This window comes from Tupaia chinensis, unplaced genomic scaffold (genome assembly GCF_000334495.1).
Source record: "Tupaia chinensis unplaced genomic scaffold, TupChi_1.0 Scaffold000627_1, whole genome shotgun sequence".
Classification (NCBI taxonomy): Eukaryota; Metazoa; Chordata; class Mammalia; order Scandentia; family Tupaiidae; genus Tupaia; species Tupaia belangeri.
This window is the reverse complement of record NW_006160147.1, coordinates 160,271-169,722: the sequence shown is the minus strand read 5'-3', so window position 1 is coordinate 169,722 and position 9,452 is coordinate 160,271. Positions and strand designations below refer to the sequence as shown.

General features: G+C 41.9%; 1 protein-coding gene across 2 annotated transcripts in view; it reads right to left on the bottom strand.

Annotated features, from left to right (window-relative positions):
- Positions 1-9,452, bottom strand: part of IPO9 (importin 9) — a gene marked incomplete at its 5' end in the record, with an annotated part of 54,402 nt that overhangs the window by 30,630 nt on the left and 14,320 nt on the right. For both annotated transcript variants that reach the window (XR_003551190.1, XM_014591904.2), the window contains 4 exon segments: positions 107-195; positions 4,242-4,443; positions 5,164-5,250; positions 5,455-5,516. Coding sequence is in view for 1 of the 2 variants with exons in the window: in XM_014591904.2 (XP_014447390.1) it covers positions 107-195; positions 4,242-4,443; positions 5,164-5,250; positions 5,455-5,516 (440 nt within the window).

Below are 9,452 nucleotides of genomic sequence, written 5' to 3'. Positions count from 1 at the left end.
CTCCCTTTCAGTCTCTCTCTGTCTTTCTGGTGAGTGCACGCGCCCTATAGCAAAAACCTCTCCAAAAAAAGAAAGAAAGAAAAAAAAAAGAGCTGAGATTTCATACCTCTGCCATAGTGAAGATCTTATACATCTCTGGGAGAATAACAGGAGCAACAAGTGGCATCTGTGTATCTGTCACTTCTCGAGTGAATTCTGCAAAGAAAAAGGCAGTACTGTGAAAAAAAAATACAGTTTTATAAAGACATAGGTGTGGGGCCAGCTGGTGGCATGATGGTTGCGGGCACTGGATTCCCACACAGCTGACTGCAGTTCAAGTCCTGGACCTGGAGGCTTGCTTTCTCACTTTCCCTGCCTCTCTCCCTCCCTCCCTCCACCCCTCCCTCTCTCTCTCTCTTGCTCTGTCCTTTTCTGGCCAAATTAAAATAATTAAAGTTAAATAAAAATAATTCTAAAAAAAAAAAGACATAGTGTGAAAATTTTTGAACTGCTTCTATGTAGCAGTTTCTAAATAGGCAGCAAACAGGTAAAGACATTAACCTAATTAATGGCTTAATCCTAGGGAAGCAAAAACAGCAAATTACTGATTATTTGTTCGGAGGAGGAAAAGAATAATATGGAAGGAAAACACAAGAGATTAAGAAACAAAAAACTTAATACAAATAACAAAAGAAAATTTGCAATAGAACTGTATAAAAGTCCCTGCGAGGCCAACTTGGGAAAATTCTGTGTTAATTTTGTCTGTGACCACCTGTCAACGCGTAAGTGCATTTTGAGGCCTCTACTGTTGGTTCTGTTTTCTGTACTCTCTCGGCAAGTTATTTTGCTGCACATAATAAGGTGCGCACAGACTCACGAGGCTTTCACTCCATAGTGTCTGCTACTCTCAGTGGATGACGTTAATTGACCTCAAGTCAGAGGCTGCCGCTAACCAGAACAGGAGACTTGCACATGGAATGAGACTTGGAAAAGGTGAGGGAAATATGGACCACACTTTTCCCTTCACTTCCCCAAAAACACACATACATGACACTAAGACAGCATAAAGGACCCTGGATTTGTTATTAAATAGTGAATACAAGTCCCTGAACTCCAATAACCACTCACTTTACCTGATGCTTTCCTACATTATCACTATAAAAATGGAGCCGATGGGGCCAGCTGGTGGCATGGTGGTTAAGGCACTGGATCCCACATGGCCGATTCCGTGGTTTGAGTCCCAGACCTGGGGCTTGAGAAATGTGCTGGGGGGCATGTGCATGTACGCCCTAAATCTTGAGAGGAGTACAGAGGAGAAGGGATTGTGGTGTGGCCACACCTGCGGGTGGGAGGGAATTCTCACTTTTCCTCTCTCTCTGTCTCTCTCCAGTGAGCACACATGCCCTATGGCAGAAAATCTAAAAAAAGAAAAAGAAAATGCAGCCAATCAATTGGGATATTTTTCATGAGGGTCTACGGCTAAAAATGCAAGGGGGCATTTAAGGTTAATACACCACACTCTCTTGGGCATTATTAATCCCTATAAATCAAATAAAGATCAAACATTCAAGGTTGAAGCTTTACTCTGTAGTTTCCTCCTACAGAATATATTCTAAGCTTGAAAATTGAGTGCTCTATTTAATTCAGAAATCCAAGAAAATTTGTCTCAATAAATATATGATGACTTCTGTCAAGAATAACAAGTTTTGTGAAAGTGATGTAATTTAATTCTACTGGTTTAGTGTTTAATTGCATTTTTCAATCTTCTATAATCATTCCAAGCACTCTCAATTTATTAGCATTTCTAAGTTCAAAGTAAGTTTTTTGAGGTCATTCAACAAGTCAGGAAAAGTCTGGCACACCAGCAATACTTTGATGACCAGGCTTCTTGGCGACTGAAGAAAAAGCACTTATCGTGTGGGTCAGACACCTCAGACCTTAACTGTTATGTTCACAATTCCTTTGCACCATGAGCCTTCGTCCTCTCGGATGAGTAGATAAATTTAATGGGAAACCTCAAAAAAGGGAGGCTGGTACAGTATCTTTAAAAGCCTGAAGAGAATCAGTGCCACTCTCCTACTGGGCTGCTGTCCACACACCAGTGCCCTGCTGTCTTCATGCATGCCTGAGTTTCTGTTATCAGAGTACAATGTGCCCTCGCTGGAAACTATTTGGAGCAGCCATCTGGGAATGGACGCTGACAGCTCTCCGTGCTATGTCTGGTGACTTCATTACAAAAGGACACAAATTCCCCCACAGCCCTTTCCCTGTGGCTAACAGAAAAGTGATCTCACTGAAAAGTAATTTCCTTAGGCAAGCAGAATGAGGACTCTTCAGGATTCCAATCAAGATAAATGTACAATCACCATTTTCCTCTAGGTTTGTCGAAAAAGAAGCTGAATAGAAGACTGGGAGGAAATAAACTTCCCTTCCTTAATAGGAAATGCATCAGTTAATTGACATCCTGGCACTACGGAGTTATAAAGAAAGAATCTTAAAAATCTAATTCCATGGCAAGGGGTGTGTGAAGTCACCTGAATAATAAGTTACAAAAGAGAAGCAAGAGAATAGCAGGGAAGTGAAAACCCAAGCAAGGAACATTTTGATCTTTTAAGTCTGATCTATACTTGAGTTAAAAAAAAATGCATCTTTGTGGGTTAGCAGGTCAAGGAGGTTAAGGTGTCTGGATCCTAAATGGCTGACTTTGCAATCTAAGTCCCAGGCCTGGCAGCTTGAAAATCATGCCGGGCATGTGTGTGTGCATGCCCAAAATCCCGCGAGGAGGGTGGAGGAGGGGAAGGTGTGGTGTGGCCATCCCTCCTGGGGGATTATTTCTCACTTCCTCCCTCTCTCTCTGTGGCAAGCACATGCACCCAAAAACAAAAACTAAACAAAAACAACAAACTTTTGTGCCAAGTAAACAGTAAGACAATAGTGGGAATAGAGTGTGCCCAGCTGTGCCGACACAGGCAGTGCCATACGGGGGCCTTAAGTTTAGATCCCAGGAGGCTGACACGAATACAGAGGTATGACTGTGTGTGCCTCTGACCTTGGCCACCTGGGGGGGTAGGGATGGGTAAAGTAATTACAGTGTGGAAAACCCTCTCAAGGGTATCTGTCTGTCTACCTCATTAAAAAGATAAATAAACTTAAAAAAATGTTAAAGAATATAGTGAGTAGTTCCAAAAGGCAGCTGGGACACGGAAAGAGAGGAAGTTTCAAAACAAAAGGAGGAGGATTTGCTTTTGATATAGTATTGACATTGTCTATGACTAATATCACAAGGACTAGCAACGTTGGGCCTGGATACAAAGTTCAGTAAACTGGGATTCAAAAAGAGTAGAATTGGCATTCACAACCAGGTAAGAATACATTTCAGGTAAGCTAGTAGGTCACAGAGAAACATTAGATATAGACAGGATTCCATAAATCTATGGAACGGAGGAGAAAGAGGATTCTAAAAGATCAGTATAAGATGGCTAAGGTCCAGGGAAGAATTTCTTGAAGGCAAAACACAGTAGTGACTTCCTCTAGGGCACAGGACACAGGTCAGGACTTGCCATGGACTGGTACACTTGGCTCATACCTAAGGATCTATGAAAGTAGGTTCTGGAAAGGACTGATGGATTAATTGGGTTAGAAGAGATACCCACTGAATCTCTTTAGACTCCAAGTAGTTTTTATCAAAGTCTCAGAACAGAGAAAGAAAAGACACTAAAGATCGTATATTCTCTTAACTGACAACATTAAGATCAAGATTATATGCTCTGTGGTTTTTATCTTCTTTCTTATGTATCTGTAAACATCCCATTTAATCATTCTTAATTTTGTCTTGGCTGAAGAAAGGAGAAAAATAAAATTTACTGAGTTCATACTGCATGTCAGTTACTGTGCTAAATGCTTTACATAGATTAGCTCATGCAAATGACCCAAAGCTCCTCTTTTTAGTCAAAGAAACTTAAGCTCGAAGAGGCTGAAGGGTCAAGGTGAAGCCAGAATAGGGCTCCAGCATCTGAATACTTCATCATCGGCTATCACTGTGTCCTTAAGTGGTAGGCTTAGTGGTAGAAGTATTACTATATCAACTAAATTCCCTAGAAAGAGTCAGCAGAGCCAAAGGGTAGATGTGGAGATAAAATCCAGGAGAGAGGAGCATCAGGTGCAATTCCTACAGGTCGGAGCCCTTCTATCACGCAGCTTCGTGAAAGCACTCCTATCACTTGAGATCCAAGTACCAATACTGGGGAAAAGGCTTCTGGTACCTGTCAGTACACGCATGGCTCCATGGACGGCATTCAAGTCTCCGCTCACCAACATCTCCATGAGCAGATTGAAGAGCTGGGGCCAGGCTTCAGGCCAGTCCCAGTGGGCAATGGCTGACACTGCATAGGCCACACTGGAGCGCACTTTGCTTATTGATTCTCTCAACCCGTTGGGCAATAGCTCCCGGATAAAAATTTTTGCCTGTAGAGGAGAAAAGTCCACCTGCCATTAGATCAGACTGTAAGTGACAGGCAGAGCCCAGTTCAGTTCAGAACCATGTTGGAAAAACAATGTGTATAAGATACCGCAAATATATACAAAACTCCTATATATAAACTTGACAAACGACTTGTTCCCAGAATTCATCTATGAGCTCTGAACTTACGCTGTCCTTTGCAGTAGCCACAAGTCATTAGATACATGTGGCTTTTTAAATTAAGATGTAAAAAAATTAAAAATTCGGTTCTACAGTTTACCTGCTTCATTTCAGTAGCTCATAGGTATCATACTGCATAGCACAGATACATAAAGGTCCAGGGGACACCTTGCTTGAGACCTTATACCTTGGGATTTCTGTAGGGGCCCAGAGATGGCTGCATTATACTAAGTAGAAACATTATTATTTCATTCGATTCTCAAACCTTTTGAAGTGTACCTCTCACTTTTCATTTTAGAGATTTAGGAAATTGAGACTAAGAGTTAAATACATCCCCAGTGATCTCACACATCTTGTAAAAGACGCAACTGGAACTGGAACATAGGCCAGCCCGACACTAGCTCTCTCTGCCCAGAATGCTAACCATGGATCTTTTCTAACTAGTCTTTTGACTGCTCCGTGTTGTCAGAAATGCTGATAACCTAATCTCTTAAGATAGCCCCTCAAATCTCTACAGCCAGACTAACGGAGGTAACCAGCCTTACCCTTTCCGTAGTTTCAGGAGGCCTGAACTTCTCGGACTGGGCACACCAGTGAGTCTCCACATACTGCTTCAAGATGACTGATGCCAGCTATGACGAGAAGGAGCCATTGGGACAGCAAGAAAAAGACTGTTTTCACACATAAAACCACACACAAGGCCTGATACATTTGAAGCAAAAATCTGCCACAAAATCCTAGGTTATTAGTAAATTGGAATTATTCTCTCTTGCTCCCATAGAAAGTAACTCATGAAGTACAAGGACAGCTTATAAATTAGGCCAATCTGGACTCACCTGACGGATTGCCAGTGCCCCCTGGGGATCCACAGTCAGTTCTGCCAAGTGAACACCAAACTCTGCAAGAGAAAGTGTTATTGTTGAACCTAGAGATGCCCAGGAAAGCCAGAGCAATTTACTGACCTCTAACTCTGACCACAACAAGACCTCAGGAAGGAACTGGATCTGCATTTCTGAAAGTGCTGATAACTGCTAAGACTGACGCCTGCTAAGAGAAACGAGTGGGCCTGCAGGGCACGGCCTCTTACAATGAACAGTTCCAGTACCCTCTCATCTTCTCCAGTTGTTACATAGCATATTCCAGCCATCTTCCCTTCCAAAATGGAAACACCTTCCTTTTAGACCAATGAATAGTATAACTAATGGAAAACTGGGACCATTAAACCCCAAGCAAAACTCAGAAGGTGAGATTTCAGGAGCTGCCCAGATATACAACACCTGAGATGAAAAAATTAAGTCTAAGAAAATCTGGCTTCAACAGGCTTAATCCTAAAAACACAAGTGTTACCAATGAGTGAAGTTTCCGATAAGCAATGTAAATGGTAATCTTTATTTTTAAACATTTATTTATTTTTTTGCTGTAAGGGTATATGCTCTCCAGAGACAAACAGAAACACAGAAAGTGACCCCAATAGTTGCATAGCCATGCTGCAATCCCTTTTCCTCCATTCTCCTCTTGAGATTTTGGACCACATGCATACTAGCTCGGTGTTTTGTTTTGTTTTGTTTTGTTTTGTAAAGAGGTTTTTGCTATAGGGCGTGTGTGCTGGCAAGGCAGAGAGACAGAGAGACAGAAAGCGAGAAATCATCCCCCGGGGGGGATGGCCATGCCACGATCCCTTCTCCATTCTCCTCTTGGGATCTTGGGCACATGTACACATGCGCGTGCGCGCGCGCGCACACACACACACAACCAGCATGAGTTTAAGCCACCAAGTCCGGGACTCAAACCATAGTCGACTACATGGGAGTCCAGCGACATAGCCATTACACTAACTGCTGGTCCCAACACACAGGCCATTCTTGAGTTCACAGTTCCTCTTGCCTCGTCCTCCTGAGTCCCTGAGATTACAGGCTCACATCACCCTGCCTGGTCTTCAGGTTGGACTGGGAACCGAACCCAGGCTTTTCACGTAGTCTCAGGACAGTGTTTTAGCAGAGCATGCTGCCATGGTGAGGCCCTAACAATGATTTTTTTAAAAAAAATAGTTTTTAGACTCACAGAAAAATCAAAGAATAGTACAGGGTTAACTGATACCCTTTGCCCAGATTCCCCTTACTTAACTGTGGTTTGGTAATAAAACCCAGGAAACTAACACTAGTACAATACTACTAACTAAACCAGACTTGGTAGGAATTTCACCAGTTTTCTTTCTTTCTTATAATCATCCTTTTTCTGTTTCAGCATCCAACTCAGGATCTCACATATTTGGCTTTCTCCTTAGTTGCCTCCAACATGCAACAGTTCCTCCTCCTCTCATCTTCTGAGACAGTAACATCACAAATATGTATGACGTAAGTACTGATCAGTTATTTTGTAGACTGTCTTAATTTGAGTTTGGCTGACGTTTCCTCACAATTAGATTAAAGTCATGCATTTTGGGCAAGAATATTACAAAGTGGTGCCGTGGCTTTCTCAGGATATCAGATCAAGGAGTGCAGTAATGTTAACCTTGATCATCGGCAAAGCTGGGTCTGCAGGGTTTCTCCACTGTAATTTGCTACGGGGCATGCACACTCATGTGCATGCGGGGGAGAGAGAGACAGAGAGACAGAGAGAGAGAGAGAGAGAGAAAGAAAGCAAGTTGCCAAGTTCAGGACTTGCCAAGTCCATGGTTGAACCATGGTCAGCCATGTGGGAGTCCAGCTCCTTAACCACCACGCCACCTGCTGGCCCCCTCTAAAACTGTTAGCAATCTTGAGAGAAATACTTTCAGATTATGCTATTATCCTATTTCTTTTCAAACTCTCCCTGGTTTCAGCATCTGTCTGTGGTGCTGTCTGCCACAGTTATTACTGTGTTGTTTGTTTGATGGTGACTTTGTATTTCCCTTATCCTCTTATTAATTACAATACTTCTATAAGGAATTGTCCCGTCTACTTTATTCATTTAGTCAATTATTTATTTAACCCTGTATGACTCATTGGCATTTACTCTATTCTATGGGCTTTAATCCAATACTACCATTATTTTGTTGCTAAAACCGTTACAGTTTTAGGGGCCAACAGGTGGCATGGTGGTTAAAGGTGCTGGATTCCCATGTGGCCAACAGTGGTTCGAGTCCCAGATCTGGCAGCTTGTTTTCTCACTTTCCCTTTCTCTCTCTCTGGTCAAATTTAAAAATAACAACAACAACAAATAGAATTAAATAAATAACTCCTTAAAACAAACAAAAACCCAAACTGCTATAGCTTTGGCCATGAGAACTCTTTCTGGTTGACTCCGACATTCTTTTATTGCAATCCTCAAAAGGTTTGTGGAAATGTTTGTTATAAAAAACTATGCATGGGAACCAGCAGTTGGCATAATGGCTATGTCGTTGGACTCTCATGTAGGCAATTGTGGTTAGAGTCCTGGACCCGGTGGCTTAAAACTCACGCCGGGCATGTGTGCGTGTGTGCCCAAGATCCCAAGAGGAGAAGAGATTGCGGTGTGGCCATCACCCCTCGGGGGTGATTTCTTGCTTTCTATCTCTCTGTTACTGTCTTTCTGGAGGGAACAAGCACCCTACAGCAAAAACCTCTCCAAAACAAACAAACAAAAACAAATCAAAACAAAAAATATGCATGGATTTCAAAGTGTTTTTGCATCAAAGCAAACTAGTACTTAATTCAATTTTCCACAAACTCTGTGAAGTCCCCTTGCATATGCCACCATCCTTTTTTTGAGCACTTGCTTATTTTCTGATATCACAAGATGTTGCAAGCTTATCTTGTATTTTCTTTGTCTAAGTCATGGGATACATTTCTTTTCCAGGGAGTCCTGGTGCTTTTAAGTAGAGAATGATATTTAGAAACCAAGGTCCAGGGACTAGGGATGCTCACTGCTAGTGGGATGTCACTCCTAGGCACTCACAGAGAACAGAGCTGGGAAATGCAGCACACGTACTCATTATCCAGCTCGCTCTACTGACACCTCCGATGCCACCACAAGGCTTCCAGAGTCATTCTACTCTTCTCCCTTTTCTAATTTGCAAATTCTTTCTCTCACAGTGATAAACCCGGCTCTCTGTCACTGGATAAGACCCTCAGTATAACAGATAAACTAGACAAGTTGATTCTAAAATTCATATAGAAAAACTAGCATGAAAAGAATAGTCCCAAAACATGGGGAAAAAAGAAACCTACAAGGGGGGACTAGTTCTGCCAAACATTTAAACATTATAAAAGCCTCTAATGGAAACAGTGTGGCACTCTGACACACTAATAGAAAAACAGAACTGTGGAATAGAATTGAAATTCCAGAAATAGACATAAGTACCTATAGAAATTTAGTATAGATAAAGGTGATATCTCAAATTACCAGGGGTAAAATGAACTTTTTTTTATGCTATAAAGTAGACGTGTTTACTGGGAGAGACATGTGGGGGGAGATGGTGAGTTATCACCCAGCCAGGGAAGGATGGCCACACCACAATCCTTTTCCGTTCTTCTCTCAGGATTCTGGGCACACATACACTTGTGCCTGGTGTGATTTTAAAACCAGCCACCGGGTCTGGAACTCAAACTGCACAGTTGGTCATGTGGGATCCAGCTGCCTTGACCTCTTTGCCACCTGTTGGCCCTAAGATGAACTTTTTAATAAAAAACAAAACAAAGCAAAACTGCATAACCATTTGAAATTATACTCATATCATACACCATATTAACATGCACCAAATGGATTTGTACTTCAAATGTGAAAAATAAAACCATGCAAAATGTGAGTAAATTTTCCTTTTATCTTGGCATAGAAAAAGGCTTTTTTTTTTTTTTTTAAGAATTATTTTATGGGG